At 42.7% G+C, this 19,116-nt stretch overlaps 1 protein-coding gene across 13 annotated transcripts in view; it reads right to left on the bottom strand.

Moving 5' to 3' along the window:
- Positions 1–19,116, bottom strand: part of TMEM108 (transmembrane protein 108) — a 261,335-nt gene that overhangs the window by 125,017 nt on the left and 117,202 nt on the right. For 8 of the 13 annotated variants that reach the window (XM_065587085.1, XM_042845277.2, XM_065587087.1 and 5 more), the window contains one exon: positions 4,192–4,277. In XM_065587085.1, the coding sequence (XP_065443157.1) occupies positions 4,192–4,231 (40 nt within the window). In that variant the 5' untranslated portion in view covers positions 4,232–4,277. Of the gene's footprint in view, positions 1–4,191; positions 4,278–10,772; positions 10,935–19,116 lie in introns of all 13 variants that reach the window. The other 5 variants (XM_005278634.5, XM_042845278.2, XM_065587088.1 and 2 more) reach the window with 3 other exon arrangements.

Genomic DNA, 19,116 nt, shown 5'->3' with positions numbered 1-19,116 from the left:
ACAGAGCCGAAGAGTCAGGGGAGGAGCAGAGCCGCCATTTTCCCGGACATGTTCGGCTTTTTGGCAATTCCCCCCGGACGGGGGTTTGAGTGCCGAAAAGCCGAACATGTCCGGGAAAAAGAGGACATATGGTAACCCTATATTTAGACACCTCCCTGATTTTCAAAACTGTTGAGCAGCTAACAGCTTCCCTGGTCTCATAATCAGGTAGGTGGCTAAATATTATTTTTAATATTATTACAATAGCAACTAGACACCACAACCAAGATTAGGGCCACATTGTGCTAGACACCGTACAAAGACATAGCTGTCTTTTGCCCTGAAGAGATTTCAATCTAAATAGACAAAATAGGGAAACAGGCACAGAGAGGTGAAGCAACTTGCCCAGGTCCCACAGCAGGTCAGTGGGAGAGCCAGGTATAGAACCTAGGACTGATGAAACCCAGTGCACTGCCCTAGCCACCGGACCAAACTGCCTCCCATAGCGGAGATGCATAAATGTGGGTTTAGGGACCTAACTTTAGGCTCCTGTTTTTGAGGACTGTGGCTCTGAAGTACAGCTCCTTGGGGAGGGAGGGAGGGGGGAGAGAATTCACTGTTCATACTGGCCAGGAAAGCCATGTTTAGACCCCACAGCAAACATGGTTGTTCCTAAAATAGACAGGGTTTGTCTCTCCAGCTACATGAACACTGTGTTTATTACATCCCAATCTTTGACTGATGCAATGGCCGGAACATTAGAAATGGAACTGCGTGCAGAGTAGCCACAAAGGGCCCAATTCTCCATTGCCTAGAACTTCATGTAGTCATTTATCCCAGTGCAAAGTGAGTGTAAAATGTTATCACATAAAACTGGCAGCATTCTGGACCCATGTCATACTGCTGAGAATGAGAACACAAGGTGCATGGCAATAGGGAATCATGCCTAGGGATGACTTACTCTATTGATATAGTCTCAAAAGTATGTTATTTTGCTGTCCTGTAGTAGCAATTTTCCCTCCTTCATATAGATGAAATGTAAGGACTACATTGTGGGTGCTTCCTCAGGCACAAAGGACAGGTACAAAACGTACACTAAAAATACTTCCATCTGTTTTATTGTAAAATACACTCTGTGGGGATTGTAATTGAAGTTATGAAGCAATTGGAAGAAGCCTAGCTCAAAGCAATGTGTCTATCTGATATAGATGAGGGAATTGGTTTATTGGGAATAATAAAAAACAAACAAAAACCTCATGACCCTAGGCTCTTTAAAGCAAACAAACCAATGAAATAGCTTCTTATAATAGCTCCAAATACATGTATAGTATAAAATGTATGTAATCACTGGAATGTCTGCACTGACAGAATACTTACTACAAAGCTAGGAATGGGTAATGCTAGCTACATTTACTATACACCATTGTTGAGTTCACACAAATAAATGAAAAACTTCATTCAACTTGGATTAAAAATAATATTTTTACATTCCATTTTTCAAAGTGTACCATGCAGTTTTCATTGCCACTGCTTATTCATACAATTTCAGCAGTTTCCTCATTCTTTCCCTCTGCATTTTCCAAGCTTTTTTATTACGTTCAAAACACTACCCTGAAAAAAATAAAAATTAAAAAAAAATACAGCAGAAAAATAGCAAACTTTGTAACAGGCTGTTTAGCGGTGCAAAGTAGAATTACACAGTCTTTATTATTAGATGGGCCTTGTTAAGACTAATATGAAACCACATTGACTTTTGACCATTTATACCAGCTGAGTATCTGTCCCTTTGAGTTATGACTGGTAAGCCACTTTCTTTTTCCTTTACATTGTATTAATGTTATAAATAAAGAGGACAAGAATAACCAAGCTAGCATCCTTATGACAATGAAGAACAGTAAATGGATTCCCATGATCATCTATAAAACCTACTAATATTTAGGGTTATTTTTCTAACAAACCAATAGAAGATATATCCCTCACAATTGAACTCTGGGTGCTTAGACCATTATTCTCTGATAGTGACCTAGCTGTCCTCCATGGAACAGAATTTTAAGTTCCATGCACCTGTTCAAATAGTATGAATTCTGGGCCTCTAAAGATAACTTGTGGCACAATAGTAAGACTTTTGCGCCTTTAAAAAAAAAAGATTAGTTAAGTAGATTAGTAGTGACTGGGAAAACATCACTGCAATGTGAAGAATGAACATAAGAGATCCTAATAACTAGGTTTCTTTATGGAACTGGGTAGCACAATGAGTATCAGACAGATGAAAATTCTAATGAAGTGAGGTGATAACATTAAAAAATTCAACCAGAATGCTGTTGTGAACAGACACTTTACTTTGTAAAATATCATTAACAAACAATAAGCAATGACCATATTTGCACCCCCCTTTTTAAATTTACTTTCTTTCTAAAACGTGGAAGTGAATTTATTCCCCAGGAAAGTTGCCAGATTGACAGCACTGAGAACAGATGGATTCCATCTATCTACAAACACATAAAACAGCAATCCAGGTTTCTTCCCATTGTCTTGCCTAACCCATGATCTGGCGGGCCCACCTCTAGGTGTGGGAGAGTAATTCAGTCTCCATTTCCATTCCGATTTTGGTCTTTATGTTGAGACCACCTCCAAGGTTGGCTATTGTGAGGTTTTCTGTCCACTGAGAAGTAGGCAGAAGCCACTGATGCATTTCACATAGATTACTCAATAATCAGTTATTAGTTGGTAACAGCTTTCCTGTATTACCAACCCAAGCCAGTTTGAGCAAACAATGCAGAAGCAAAACATTACATCCTGTGTAACAGGGCTGCCACTACAGAGCAACCCCTCCCAGCTAGAGAGATCCCTTTGCAGCAGCCTCCTGCTTTTCCCCCTTTCCAGTGCCCTTTACAGATTCCCCACAGCCTCTCTTATAAGACCAATCACCCTTCGCTTTCGGCTGGTTTAATACCCAGTTTGACCAGCCAAGTCCATCATTGCACTCCAAAGGTTCATATTTATCTCTGGTTCTTCTGCCACCCACAAGGAGCTTTTGCCCTGCAGCCTGCTCTTCATAGGGTCACCTCTCACATCTGTCTCTCCCTGGAATTTAGCCTTCTGGCTCTGACCTCCCTCTCTTGCCAGTGTCTCAGTGTCTCCCCTGTTTGAGAGACAAGCAGGGCCGGCTCCAGGCACCAGCCGAGCAAGCTGGTGCTTGGGGCGGCAGCTTGTAGGAGGCGGCATTCCGCCCAATCCTAGGGCTGCACGGCTGCTTTGTTGTTGTTGTTCCGCTCCGACCGCCCTGTAGGGGGCAGTAGCGTGGAGGACAGGAGCGCCCTGCAGCAAGCCCGGCAGGGCAGCCCGCGTCCTTCCCTCCCAGCCGACCGGAGTGTTGCGGAGCCCTCCCGACATGGGGGCACGGCGGGAGGGGCCACATGGCAGCGCCCTGCTGAAGCCCTGGCCGCCCCCCTTCTCTCTCTCTCTCTCCCCCCGCTCCCTTCCCCTCCCCCCGCTAGCCTGGGCACGTCTGCAGGGCAGGGAGTCCCCCTGCACCCTGGCTCCGGCCGCGCCGCAGGTTTTTTTTTTTTTTTGCTTGGGGCGGTCAGAAAGCCAGAGCCGGCCCTGGGGACAAGGCAGTCTAGACACTACCTTCCTCCAGAGTGCTCCACCTGAATGGCTGAAAGAGAGCCCTACCCCACCCTATACTACACGGCCCCTTAAAGGAATAGTGTCCAGGGTTTTTCCCCCGCATCAAACTCCCGCTTCCCCTCTTCAACTGGCTGGAGATTACCTGGGCCTTTGTTCATTCCAAATCCTTGGAACAGGTCATACTGGGGTATACAGCCCCCCCCCAACTCTACGCTTAAAGGGCCCATATACTCCAGTACCTCCTGCTACCAACCACCATCCCCAACCTTCTTACAGCTCATTCCTCTGAGAATTCTTATGGTTTAGATGATTATTGCTCTCCATTTTCACCTTCGAATGAGACTCTACTAAATCAGCTGAAGACTGAACGTGCTTCCAAATGCACGATTGAACAAGGGACTTAAAGCACATGCCTAACATTAGGCACATGAAGGGTCCCATTTATTTCATTGGGACCCTTCATGTGCTTAAAATTAGCACATGCTTAAGGACCTCCCTAAATTGGTGCTTCGATTACTATTTTTAGAGAGACATTGAATCATACATTTCTCACAATAAATGAAAAAGTAAATCTCTACTTACGAAACAGTTGGCAATAAAGGACCTGTAAACTTCTCTTCATGGTATCATCTGGTCCTGCTTGTCTGCCAGTTTATTCATGATTCTGTCTAGAAAATAAAAAGAATAAAAAAAAATCTATTATTTATTGCAAGCAGAAGTCACATTTTATTTTCCCTCCTGCCAAGAGGCAGCTGCATAGGAAAGTAATGTAGGTAAGCAAAAGCGAAACTGGTTCCCTTGTCTTTGTTTTACACATTTTATCCAGACTCCGCAAACAGCACATTGGTACAGGCATGGTTGTGGTCAGAAAGGCAGGCACAAAACTGAGATGACAAAGCAAGGGCAGAGAACATCAGCACTAAGAAATTATTCTTGTATTGTGCATGGGACTTGATAAACCGTAAGTGAGATTCTGCGGTGCTTAGTTAGCCAATTCATCCATTGATTGATTTACTTGAGGACAGAAATAGGTCCAGAATATTTAAAATGTGCATTAAAGATCCAATGGACAATGAAGGATCCTCCGGAGATTTTAGAAATATATTGGGTATGTGTGCGCTATTTGAGGGATTTTCAAGATGAAAACATTAATTCCCAGGTACACGATTTATCTGTGAAAATCCAGCACACAGCAAATTTGTAGCCAAATTATCAACTGTTCAAAAATGCTAGTTTATCATGGAAATGACAGTGGGTCTTTACCAGCAGTGGAGCAAATTCAATCCTTTAATAGGAGTCTTAAAATGATACAAATACATTTTTGACAAATGTTGGGTGTCCCAGTGGATGTTAACCGTGGTGTGTACTCAAATGCAAATCACAAGGAGTTTGGTGATCTTGGTCGAGCCCCAAATCATTATTTGGCCATATCACAAGACTTCCACTAAGCAGGCCCATTTTTCATCGTGTATTTGGGGAAAGCCCACCACTGGCATAGCAGAAGTGAAGTTCAGATACCTCAGGTATCCATCTGTCTATATAACACTCAACACTGTAGTATTTTTGACCCAAAGACTTTAAATGAGGGATACAAATGGTTGTGCTAAACTGAGAGGACCAAATTGTGCTGCTCAGGTAACACAAAGGGGCCAGAACCAGTGGAGACAAAGGGGATGGGATCTGCCCACAGCTGTCCTCTTGAGAAGTCTCCTGGCAAGCGAAGGGTCTCAAAATGATGGTGGAGAAGTAGGTGGAACACAGTATTATTCTGAAAATTTTCAGCTGGTCCACAGTCAGCCATCGTAACTTAGATCAGCCCCTAAGGTGCTCTAAATTATGCCAGGGCTGGGGTTGGAGTTGGGTCAGCTGGGGAACCGGGCAGCCATAAACTGGCTCCATGGCGACTCTGCCTTTCTCCTGCGTGGAGCAGATCTTGGGAAAGTGGAAAAAATGTTTAGACACGCCATCTTTCCTCTCCTCCACTGCAGTGAACACTAGAGTACTGTGTTGAGAAGTTTATGCAGCAACTGATAAAAATGTGTTTTAGTTGTAAGATGTGTTTTCAATAACTTGCATAGATATTTTTCCTCTTAAAAATATGTAAAAATTAATCACGATCACATTGTTCTGCTCAAGGTTAAAATAAATCAGAAGCACAATGCAAATGTGGTTCCAAAATGTCACTATGAATAATAGAGGGAGGAGGAGGGTGAGGTAATATTTTTAATTGGACCAACTTTGGTTGGTGAAAGAGACAGACTTTCGAGCTACACAGAGTTCTTCTTCAGATCTTGTCTCTTTCACCAACAGAAGTTAGTCCAGTAAAAGATATTACCTCACCCACCTTCTCTCTATAATAGCCTGGGACCAACACGGCTACAACACCACTGCAAACACTGTGAATAATGTCATACTTGGTACTCAAAGAGAGAATAGCATTCAAAATTCTAAAACTGATAGGAGATTATACATAGAATGCTGAGGGAATTCTCCTGAATTCTTCTCAATAAAAAATAGTCAACACTAAACAGCACTTGATATCTCGTAGCTTTCAGTTCAACCTTTTTCATCATCCAGACTAGTGAAGGCATTTAGGAGTCATTTTAACATGCTCCGGTATAAATCCTTCAGGGCTTCTTTAAGAGATGTCTTGAAGACATCAGATATACCAGCCAAGACAATAAATAGCACTTCTCCACTGAATAAATGCCAAAGGAATTTATGAAAACAGAAGAATCATATTTGACTTGCATGGGGAGGTCTCCTAGGATTGCCACTTTTATTGCCTCTGTTGTGCAATGGAAGAGGAGTCTTTGTTATGTTATCAGATACAGCAGTTTATATACACAGTGACAATGATCACTCTTGCAGTCTTTCCTTTTTTTCCATTTTAAAGAAAGTAGCCCTTAGTAAAATGAGGAACCTTGCATAGTTTGTATCGTGCAAATCATTTGTGTTTTCTCCTAAATTAAAGTAACCATCACTGATTTTTTTAAATTAAATTCAAATGAGGTTCACGATGATGTTGGTGAAACCCACATATATCATGAAAACCCGCTGAGGAGTGACCCATTTTAATTTTGTCCCGAGTAGCAAACAAAGGAGAAAGGAAGATTTTTTTAGTACAAGCAGGTGCTTTCCTATTTATATCAAAGGGAGCAAGATCAGGGCCTCCTGGCTCTGTTACTGCACTCATTGAAGTGAAAGGCATAAGATCTGGGCCTGTATGCACAAACCAGACATAAGATAGTTCATTACAATATTTTCCAAAACAGACATCACACAATTCTATGTTTAGCATAACTTAATTAATATATTAACCAAAATATACACAGCAGAAGATCCTCATTGCACAAACCATTTACGATATCTCCATTGCCCTGTTCACAGCTTATGTCAAACAGGATTTTTTTAAAAAAAGGACTAAAGCAAAGTGGTATAAATAAAAAGAACCTCCCCCACTCCCAAAAGCTGCTTAATCACAACCCTGAAATCAGTGTAATGTGCCAATTATTTTGAATTGTGCTTGGCTACAGGGATATAATATCACATGCTTCTGACTGCCTGCTGGCATTATTTGCATTTCTTTACTATCCCCATTCTATTGCTGTCCATAGTGTTTAAGTGTTTACTGAGTGTAAATTCCATCTTGGAGTGTATAATGAATTACATGCTCTTGTATATTTAGATAAGTAAGAAACCACTCTATTTAAATGGATTAGGATAATTTATGCCTCTCTAGGAGACAGGAACTAGACTTGTGCCAGGTGAAAAACATCAAGCAGGGTTTTAGTTAGAAATCTCTCATCTTTATGTTGCCGGTGAACCTTCTCAGTAATGCTTACATAAAATTCTATACAGTAAACTGAGTCAAGCTCTATGGGCCAAACTCTGCCTTGACTTAACAATCAATTCCATTTGATTAAAGTTGTTGAGGTGAGTCAGGGCAAAATTTGGACACGATTTAAAAAAAACAAAAACAATCAAACACACACACACTGCAGGGGGAGGTCGTAGCATTTTAAAATCATTTGTGGTTTTGGGGGCATGTGTTCGGGAGGGAATACTTCTCTCTCCCACCCCAGAATTGTGTCTTTCAATGCATACAAAACATGGAGCAATAGCCAGGCTGAAAATGCAAGGAGATTGCCTTTCTCTGGATGACAATCTTTGCATAAGTTTGGAAGCAAAAGTCATGTTGATTTTCTAAACAGAGGTACTGATAAATTTGGAAACCGAAACTAGGTTGATTTTTCATATAGACTGACAGATCCTACAACCCTTACTTACACTGAATAGGACTTACTCAGTTGAGTAGCCCCATTGACTGTACGTACTGGGACCAGAAATAGTGATTAAGGGCAGTATGGCGTGACAGAGCCAAGTGGATTGCCTTACATTTGGGATCAACATCAGATGCAATGGCTTTGAAAATGTACCACATTTTGGTAATTGAAATTGCTCTGTCCTTCTACCGAAGTTCAGAATCTTAATCTTTTCAAATTCAAACAGCTATGAGATTTCTAGCAGGGGGAAAAGAAAACCAACCACCACCCCCCCAAAACTATATATTATCAATAACTTCTGAAGTTGTTAGGAACAGTATATAGCTAATTTCAACTAGCCAGACAGCTTTGAATATAATATGTATATATATAGCTTCAATTCAAAGCTGATTTAAGCAGCACCAAGAGGACAGTGGAGTAATCTATAAAAAAAATTGATATGAAAGCGTAAGTTGGAAAATGAAATGTAGCTAGCAGGGCCGGCTCCAGCGTTTTTGCTGCCCCAAGCGGCGGGAAAAAAAAAAAAAAAGCCGCAATCGGCGGCACTTCAGCGGTAGCTTTACCGCCGCCGCTTCTTCGGCGGCAATTCGTCGGCTGGTCCTTCCCTCCGAAAGGGACTGAGGGACCCACCGCTGAATTGCTGCCGAAGACCTGGACGTGCCGCCCCTTTCCCTTGGCCGCCCCAAGCACCTGCTTGCTGCGCTGGTGCCTGGAGCCGGCCCTGGTAGATAGACAAACACACAGAGAAGTTAAGAAAATATTAAGGTTGCAAAGTCAAGTATTCAAAAGTTAAGAAGGGCCAGAATTAAGGTTGCCTGTACAACCTTAATTTGGCCCCTTTGTGCATATGCATTATGATGCAGTCTTTAATTACATGAGGGCCATGAAACAGGCTGTTGTCCTGATTCTCCGAGAGCAGCCTAAATGACTAAATCGAAATGACTAAAGCCACCTCAACACAATCCTGCTAACTCCAGCCTTGTCTCTGAGATGGGACAGCAACAATCAATGGCCAGCTGTACGATATGCTACAGAGATGACCTGCAATAAGTATGGATGTATGTCCAGTAATTTCTATTTTCCACAGGCAAAATGAAGATCATCCATCTGTGCCACCAGCGCAAGCTCTTCCCTCTCCTGACCTGAAGCTTGTTTGCCAGAGGTCTAGGATGCTGACAGCATCCAAATTGAGCTGGAGAAAACCCTTGGCAGGTTTTTCCAATTAGCTCACCAAGGAATGGTAGCTTAGATTCTCAGTGGTAGCTGGGAGGGCTAAGCTGCATTAAGCATTGATTTGTGCTTGGAGTTTTGCACACCACTATTCGTGCACATAAACAATAGAATTTGCATGCCCAGGGCCAGTTTCTGGTCTTAGGTAGGCCAATGTAAACCCAGAGTAACTCCATGGTCTTGAAGTGAAATTGAAACGGACTGATTTTCATCGTACAAGCCGAGTAAAATGCAAGTAGTAAACAGCCAGCATATTTTGTAAAATGATACAAAATAAATTAGATTTTTAAAATTCTTTCATTTAAAATAATTAAGCTGTTATTAGAAATCCAGGTATATTGTCTGGAATTGTGAGAGTGTGTGTGTGTGTGGGGGGGTATAGTATTCATTAACCTACTTTGATTTTTGTATTTTTATTTTATTGATTTTTCATCATTCTTATTTTTTAATAAATAACTGTTTAAAAACAGTGTGTTTTAATATTTTGTGAAGCATTAGGGGTACCTCTTAGGATGTGGGTTATTATAAATAAATTAGGGTTTAGGCCAATATTTTTTAAAATGGGTGCCTATTAGATCCATATGTAGGCCTCTAAGAGATTTTCACTTAGTTTGATTTTCAATAGTTTGAGCACCAAGCAGCTCCCATTGAGCTCTTCCCTGAAACTCAGGTATTGTCTAGATTACAAGTTGCACCATTATATAACTGAAGGTGTATTTTAAATCAATGTAATTAAACCAGTCCAAGTCTGTGCATAAACCATATAGCTTGATCCATTTTTAATAGATAAACTGGCGAGTGTTTGTAGACAAAGCCTCTGGTGTCTTAAATTAGACACCAGAGTTCAAAAGTTGGGTGTCTGAAAAGGACCAACATGCTTTGCCCTTTATAATGTGAACTACTGCACATATAGTGCAGCATCACACCGGATGATGAATAGATGTGTGAAATCCCTATGGACAGCTGGCAATGTTGTCTTTCACAGTAAGTGATCCCCCTAGTGCCTCAGCTAAATTAAAGAGGACAATGAAGACATAATGATGAATAGAAGACAAAAGACTCCAATAGAGCTGACAGCTCCCTGAACATCCAGTCGTTCATTATGTTTGAAAGGGGAAAAAAATATCAACGGTGTCTTAAATTAAGGAAGAAATGGAGGCGAATAGACAACAAATGTCGAGACAAGCCTAGCAACCACTGGACAGCCCTCTTGTCACTGTGAGTCTGTCAGATAGAAATCAGCCAATTGAAATAAATGAGAAATAGAAGAAATGATGATGAAAAAAGGGGCTAGGCAAAAGGCATGACATTTACAGCCCATTAAGCATCCAGCCGCTGTATCCAAACATCATCTCACACCTAGCGGTTCCTTTCCCTGCTATGCATCACTGTGGAAAGAGAAGCTATTGGTGAAAATATAATTGATGACATTGACCTAGATTATGCCTAGCTCTGTGGGGGGGAGGGAGGGAGGACAAGACACATAGGGCCTCCCAACCCCCTCTTTTGCCCCAACAAAGGGTGAGCCACAATGTTGGCCCTTGTGCTTCCAGTGTTGTAATGTCCTGGGGACTCTACAACTGATGCAATGCTAAATACTCCATAAGAGTTGGGGAAGGTCAGTGTAACGCAAGGTTATGGTCATACCTGCACACTGGGTTGTGAAACTGTCCAAGCAGCACAGGAAAAAGTGAATACTGCTCCCTGTAAGAGTTCAGTAGCAGCCACTCTGCCTACCACTCAGGGAGGTGTACTGCCTTCAGGAGCTTCTGATGGACCAACAAATCTCTGCATCTCCGTGGGCTGTAGCTTAAAGACACAATAGAGTCCTATCAGCTAAGATGTAAGCGTGACAAGTTTCCCCTGGGGTGCCACCTGGAAATGGGGTACCACTGAAAGCTCTGACCCACCAGCCTGGGCTCCCGCTCACACAGTGCAAGCTTCAGCTTGGAAGGCATTGCAACTTGTCACAGCAGCATGTTCACCATCATTCACACAGGTAGGGACACACCCAGCTGCAGGCTCTCTAACTACCAACCTCAGATCCCAGAGCAGTACCATCCTGCCCAGGTCAAATCTGACCAGTATACAGGTCTAACACCCAACCCGCCTCTCCCTCGATGCACACTTGTGGTAATCGAGCTGAGATTTTCCCCAGACCTTAATCAAACGCACACTGGTTTGGATTAAAACATAAAATAAGTTTATTAACTACAAAAGATAGATTTCAAGTGATTAGCAAACAGATCAAAACACATTACCTAGTAAATAAACAAAACCACAAACGGAGCTTAACATACTAGATAGATAGGATATGAATTAGCAAATGCTCACCCTGAGTGATAAACAGGCTGGCAGAGTCTTAAGGCACAAGCTGCCTTGGTTTTGCGACTTGGGTTACCCAGGTTTTCATACACAGGCTAGAAATCCTTCTAGCCTGGGACTATCACTTCCCCCCATTCAGTCTTTTTTCTCAGGTGTTTCCAGGTGTGTTGTTGTAGGGAGAGTGAGGTACCCACAGGATGTCATTTTCCCTCTTTTAAATCTTCTTCCCACTTGCTGGAAAGCTCTTTCGCTGTGACCTGGGTCAAACAGTTCCCATTGTGTAGTGCTAGCTCTGAGAGGCTTCTATTGTACACAGTTCCTGGGGTAATGCTTGTGCTTGTGTGCATTTCCTCAATAAGCTATTTATGTTGTTTGGCCTTTTTACTGTTGTACTTGAAAAGCTGCTTGTGGCAGTAACACAGACATAGCCAAACTTCATAACTTCACATATGATGATAGCACATGCAATCCAATGAGATATTAATATCTAGGAGATCAAGACTTTTAGAATGATACCTCACAAGGCATAGTTTGTACAAAACATATCCTAATTATATGAAAGTGGTGAATACTAGGTTGCCAAGGTGTCACAGAAAGAACCTCCTTTTTTTTTTTGTATTCACAGACTACCCACCACTGATTCAGTTGTTCGCATACACTGCATTTAACATGTCCTCCAAAGGATGGCTCTTGCAGCAGTACAATGGCCCTTAATATCATGTGGGCAGGAGCATAGGTTCAGTACTGGCCAAGTGACATCACAACACCAATCCTCCTATACCTGGGGTTTTTTTGAGGCTACACAGGAATTACAAAGTTGACTTATTGTGTTTGCATGTTTGAGTGATTTGTTTTTAAACTTTGTGGCCTGTTTCCAAAATCCAGCTTTTATTTGGCAAAATTTAGGTCTGGGACCCTTTGGGAGCGCTAGTGGCAGTGAGGTTCCTCGCAGCAAGAATTCTATGTTCTCGTTCAATGTGCACTCAATCACCTGTGATGATTTATTTCCCACTGTCTGGAACACAGCTGCATGCAAGCAAACAATATTTACCATCTTCGTATAATGTATACAATCTAACTTCTGGGGAATTTTTACTCCCTAAAAAAAAGGGGTGGGGTGGGGAGGAAGCTCTACATTATACAGACTATTCTATATGCTCTTTGGGATGGATTCACCCCTCCCGGTACAGGCAGAAGCCATTTGAAAGGCCTTGTCCTAGCGAGACCTCTTGCATAACAGGGAGGAATTACCCCTAAGGAGGGCAGGCATCTTTAACTCTTCTTGGGGCTTCATAGGAGCCCGTCTGGCATAGATTGCTCAGGAATGTGCTCAATCCACACATTCTCCGCCCAGACCTCTTTCCTCTCATCTCACTGCTTTGATAAGCTCTGTGGTTCTAGTGATGCCTCTGCAGGGGCTGGGAAGCCAGGAGATGGAACTCAGGTGTAACTTTTCAGGTAGAGAATCGAGATGGGGCAGTTAAGGAATTCAGTCTTCTGGGGACAGTGTCAGATATCAAAGTGAATTGGGCATCGTACTCAGGTTGACCATTTGGATAGTTGCATGCCGTGTGGGGGCTCTCGAAATGTAGGGCTCAATGCGGCAGTACTGGAAACACAAGCCTAAGGTTCCCACTTCGAAAGAGGCAATGACCTCTAACTATCATTCAATGTTTTTCCTTCCAATCTGCATGGGAATTCAGAAGCAAAGGCAACATGAAAATACACATTAATGGAAAAAACCATCAGGAACGTCTGCGGAGTCCAGCAAAGAGCAGTACCACTAGCACAGACCCATATGCACGCAGAAGGAGCACTAGTGTGGAAGCTGCCCTGTAGCGGATATCAGGTTGCCCTGAGCTCACAGAATTCCCACCATGTGCTATAGCAGCCACTCCTGCAAGCCCTATGGCACCAGCCACTGGCCTGTCTGAACACTTCAAATCTGAAGCCTTCTTAGGAAGTGTTGCTTTTCTTTTTTAAAAGAGAATGTTTTGAATGATATTACAGACATATAGTTTATAAGCAGGTGCTATTGGCCTGTTTGTCAGAGACCAAGAGCACAAAACCCAATTAAGTCAATGGGCTAGATTCTAATAATCATTTTTCCAGTTTAAATCTGGAATAACTTTATTGGCTTCAATGGAATTACTTTTGATTTACACAAGAATAACCAAGAACAGGACCAGGCTCAATGGGAACTGCAGAAGCTCAGCACTTTTGAAAATCAAACATGTTTTCATTTTCTGTAATGCATCATGCACATTTATGGTGCTGTATATACACCTTTGAATGGTAAAAAAAATAGGGACAGAGGGGTATGTAGAATGGTCTCCACCTACGGAGTCTTGAATAAACTGAGGATCTCTCTCCCTTCCCCTCACCAAAGGCATGGAAAGCGAAGCAAGGCTTTTGCGAACAGGGGCTGCTAACAGGGAGTTTCGCAAGGGAGTTCTCCAGGTGAAGGAGGAGCAAATACAGGACCCTTGGGGTAAGTGACTGTCTGTAGTGTGTGTTTGTTTGTGTTTGGGGGTTACTTGCTGTGTGCTGAGCTTGTGTTTGTCAGTCTGTTTGTTTGGTTGTTTGAAGGACCGTGTGCTGTGGCTGGCAGTTGGAAGCTGCGAGCTTCAAAGGAAGGTCTGAAGGCTAGAAGCCTCTGGTAATTGGCTGAGCCTTAATCAGTGGGCGGGGCATTCACCCAGGCCAGTGCTTTATAAAGCAGCGCACAAGCAACCAGGGAGCTTTTGCGAACAGGGGCTGCTAACAGGGAGTTTCGCAAGGGAGTTAGGAAGGGAGCGCGGGTCCCTTGCCGGTTCTATCTTATACCCTTTATTCCCCTTAAAACCTATAGCCCAAACTACATTCAAAACTTCTTGCTTTAAACAACCCCTTCATTAACTAGGAGAAAATGCAGGCAGAAGCCCAGCTGCAGAGTGGGAGCTATCTAGTTTATTGCACTGAGTGTAGCATGTATGATTACCTGCCCCGTGAGCGGGTGGCGTATGTGTGCATTCGGTGCAAGGAGCTCCTGACCCTCAGAGACCACGTACGGACTCTGGAGGCAAGGGTGGCGGAACTGGAGGAGCTAAGGGAGGCAGAGAGGTATGTAGATGAGGCTTTCCGGGACACTGTAGAATTGTCCCACCTCCGGTCAGACAGCCCCTGCGCTGTTGAGGAGGATGAAAGGCCCAGGGAAGCAGAGCAGTCAACGGGAGCAGAGGGAAACCTTCCCATAGTTGGGACCCTCCTTCCAGACGGTGCTGGGGTTGCCTCTCGCACTGATGTTACCTCTCCAAGGGAGGGAACTCCAGTTGCTAGGAAAAGGCAGGTATTAGTATTGGGAGATTCGATCATTAGAAACATAGATAGCTGGGTTTGTGATGACCGGAAGAACCGTATGGTGACTTGCCTGCCTGGTGCGAAGGTTGCGGATCTCTCGAAGCATCTAGACAGACTTATGTGTAGTGCTGGGGAGGAGCCGGTGGTCATGGTACATGTAGGTACCAATGACATAGGGAAGGGTAGGAGAGATTGGCGGCCAAATTTAGGCTGCTAGGGAAGAGACTGAAATCCAGGACCTCTATGGTGGCATTCTCAGAAATGCTCCCAGTTCCACGCACAGGGCCAGGTAGGCAGGCAGAGTCTCAATGCGTGGATGAGGCGATGGTGTAGAGAGGAGGGGTTTACATTCATTAGGAACTGGGGAAACTTCTGGAATGGGGGGAGCCTATACAGGAAGGATGGGCTCCACCTAAACCAAAGTGGAACCAGACTGCTGGCACTAAACATTAAAAAGGTTGTAGAGCAGTTTTTAAACTAGGAGATGGGGGAAGGCCGACTGCTGCAGAGGAGCATGTGGATCGGACAGAGACTTCTCTTAGGGGAGAGTCTAATGATAGAGAATCTCCAGGTTATAGTCAGGAGCAGAGGATGGAAGAGGATAAAGTAGGGGCCAGATCAGATGATAAACATTCACATAAAAAAGAATCTGATACATCAGAAAAGGGCAGACAAATAAACAGTGACACTTTTTTAAAGTGCTTGTACACAAATGCTAGAAGTCTAAATAATAAGATGGGTGAACGAGAGTGCCTTGTGATAGAGGAGGATATTGATATAATAGGCATCACAGAAACCTGGTGGACTGAGAGCAATCAATGGGACACAATCATTCCGGGGTACAAAATATATCGGAAGGACAGAACAGGTCGTGCGGGGCGGGGGGGGGGGAGGGAGTGGCACTATATGTGAAAGAAAATGTACAATCAAATGAAGTCAAAATCTTAAGCAAATCCGCATGTTCCATAGAATCTCTATGGATAGAAATGTCATGCTCTAATAAGAATATAACATTAGGGATCTATTATTGACCACCTGACCAGGACGGTGATAGTGATGATGAAATGCTAAGGGAAATTAGAGAGGCTATCAAAATTAAGAACTCAATAATAGTGGAGTATTTCAATTATCCCCATATTGACTGGGAACATTTCACTTCAGGACGAAATGCAGAGATAAAATTTCTCGATACTTTAAATGACTGCTTCATGGAGCAGCTGGTACGGGAACCCACAAGGGAGAGGCAACTCTAGATTTAGTCCTGAGTGGAGCGCAGGAGCTGGTCCAAGAGGTAACTATAACAGGATCGCTTGGAAATAGTGACCATAATACAATAGCGTTCAACATCCCTGTGGTGGGAAGAACATCTCAACAGCCCAACACTGTGGCATTTAATTTCAAAAGGGGGAACTATGCAAAAATGAGGGGGTTAGTTAAACAGAAGTTAAAAGGTACAGTGACTAAAGTGAAATCCCTGCAAGCTGCATGGACGCTTTTTAAAGACACCATAATAGAGGCCCAACTTCAATGTATACCCCAAATTAAGAAACACAGTAAAAGAACTAAAAAAGAGCCACCGTGGCTTAACAACCATGTAAAAGAAGCAGTGAGAGATAAAAAGACTTCCTTTAAAAAGTGGAAGTCAAATCCTAGTGAGGCAAATAGAAAGGAGCATAAACGCTGCCAAATTAAGTGCAAGAATGTAATAAGAAAAGTCAAAGAGGAGTTTGAAGAACGGCTAGCCAAAAACTCCAAAGGTAATAACAAAATGTTTTTTAAGTACATCAGAAGCAGGAAGCCTGCTAAACAACCAGTGGGGCCCCTTGATGATCGAGATACAAAAGGAGCGCTTAAAGACGATAAAGTCATTGCGGAGAAACTAAATCGATTCTTTGCTTCAGTCTTCACGGCTGAGGATGTTAGAGAGATTCCCAAACCTGAGCTGGCTTTTGTAGGTGACAAATCTGAGGAACTGTCACGGATTGAAGTGTCACGAGAGGAGGCTTTGGAATTAATTGATAAACTTAACATTAACAAGTCACCGGGACCAGATGGCATTCACCCAAGAGTTCTGAAAGAACTCAAATGTGAAGTTGCGGAACTGTTAACTAAGATTTGTAACCTGTCCTTTAAATCGGCTTCTGTACCCAATGACTGGAAGTTAGCTAATGTAACACCAATATTTAAAAAGGGCTCTAGAGGTGATCCCGGCAATTACAGACTGGTAAGTCTAATGTCTGTACCGGGCAAATTAGTCGAAACAATAGTTAAGAATAAAATTGTCCGACACATAGAAAAACAAACTGTTGAGCAATAGTCAACATGGTTTCTGTAAAGGGAAATCATGTCTTACTAATCTATTAGAATTCTCTGAAGGGGTCAACAAACATGTGGACAAGGGGGATCCAGTGGACATAGTGTACTTAGATTTCCAGAAAGCCTTTGACAAGGTCCCTCACCAAAGGCTCTTATGTAAATTAAGCTGCCATGGGATAAAAGGGAAGGTCCTTTCATGGATTGAGAACTGGTTAAAAGACAAGGAACAAAGAGTAGGAATTAATGGTAAATTCTCAGAATGGAGGGGTAACTAGTGGTATTCCCCAAGGGTCAGTCCTCGGACCGATCCTATTCAACTTATTCATAAACGATCTGGACAAAGGGGTAAACAGTGAGGTGGCAAAGTTTGCAGATGATACTAAACTGCTAAAGATAGTTAAGTCCAAAGCAGACTGTGAAGAACTTCATAAAGATCTCACAAAACTAAGTGATTGGGCAACAAAATGGCAAATGAAATTTAATGTGGATAAATGTAAAGTAATGCACATAGGAAAAAATAACCCCAACTATACATACAATATGATGGGGGCTAATTTAGCTACAACAAGTCAGGAAAAAGATCTTGGAGTCATCGTGAATAATTCTCTGAAAATGTCCACGCAGTGTGCAGAGGCGGTCAAAAAAGCAAACAGGATGTTAGGAATCATTAAAAAGGCTGAATATATTATTGCCCTTATATAAATCGATGGTACGCCCTCATCTCGAATACTGCGTACAGATGTGGTCTCATCTCAAAAAAGATATACTGGCACTAGAAAAGGTTCAGAAAAGGGCAACTAAAATGATTAAGGGTTTGGAACGGGTCCCATATGAGGAGAGATTAAAGAGGCTAGGACTTTTCAGCTTGGAAAAGAGGAGACTAAGGGGGGATATGATAGAGGTATATAAAATCATGAGTGATGTGGAGAAAGTGGATAAGGAAAAGTTATTTACTTATTCCCATAATACAAGAACTAGGGGTCATCAAATGAAATTAACAGGCAGCAGGTTTAAAACAAATAAAAGGAAGTTCTTCTTCACGCAGCGCACAGTCAACTTGTGGAACTCCTTACCTGAGAAGGTTGTGAAGGCTAGGACTATAACAGAGTTTAAAAGAGAACTGGATAAATTCATGGAGGTTAAGTCCATTAATGGCTATTAGGCAGGACGGGTAAGGAATGATGTCCCTAGCCTCTGTCTGTCAGAGGATGGAGATGGATGGCAGGAGAGAGATCACTTGATCATTGCCTGTTAGGTTCACTCCCTCTGGGGTACCTGGCATTGGCCACTGTCGGTAGACAGGATACTGGGCTAGATGGACCTTTGGTCTGACCCGGTATGGCCTTTCTTATGTTCTTAAGGTGACTGCCCACAAAGATGGGATGGGGAAAGGGGCAAATGTGCAAGGCAGCTTGAGAGTAGCAGTAATGCTGGTGTCACAGCTTGGGGTCCATGCACATGCACAGAGACCTTTGCTAGCATCCATCAAGCTGTTAGCAGATTTGCCACAGCGATAAAACACAGCCAAAAATGCTAACTAATAGTTTTTGACTCAATAGGGGTTTTGGCTAAAGGTCTGGGCTGGATGGAGTTCTTATTTCATCCATAGCAGACTGATCATCTGCTATTCTGCTCTTTTTTGTTTTGTTTTCCTTTTAATACATTTGTTTGGTAAAAACTAGAGATGAGCCTAAGCCATAAAAGGTCGACTAGAAGGACAACTAGCTGCATGTAGTCTGACCTCCTGCATGGCCAGAGCCACAGAATTTTACCAAGTGACTCCTCAATCTAACTCAACAACTTGTAATTGAACTAGGGCAGGGCTGTTGTTGGGTAGTTTTGAATTGGACCTGAACATACATAAATCATCATTAGGAAATGAATATTTTTGCACTACAATGATACAAAGGATCCATAATTCAAATTCAGATAATACTGGTTGTTCTTTCTGTGGAAAAGCTCTCAGCTCCAGCCATCTCCATATTGTCAACATGCTAGCAGCAGAGCTGGC

The sequence above is a fragment of the Chrysemys picta genome, chromosome 2, assembly GCF_011386835.1.
Source record: "Chrysemys picta bellii isolate R12L10 chromosome 2, ASM1138683v2, whole genome shotgun sequence".
Taxonomy (NCBI): Eukaryota; Metazoa; Chordata; order Testudines; family Emydidae; genus Chrysemys; species Chrysemys picta.
The sequence above is the reverse complement of the archived record's forward strand: the minus strand, read 5'-3'. Positions and strand labels throughout refer to the sequence as shown.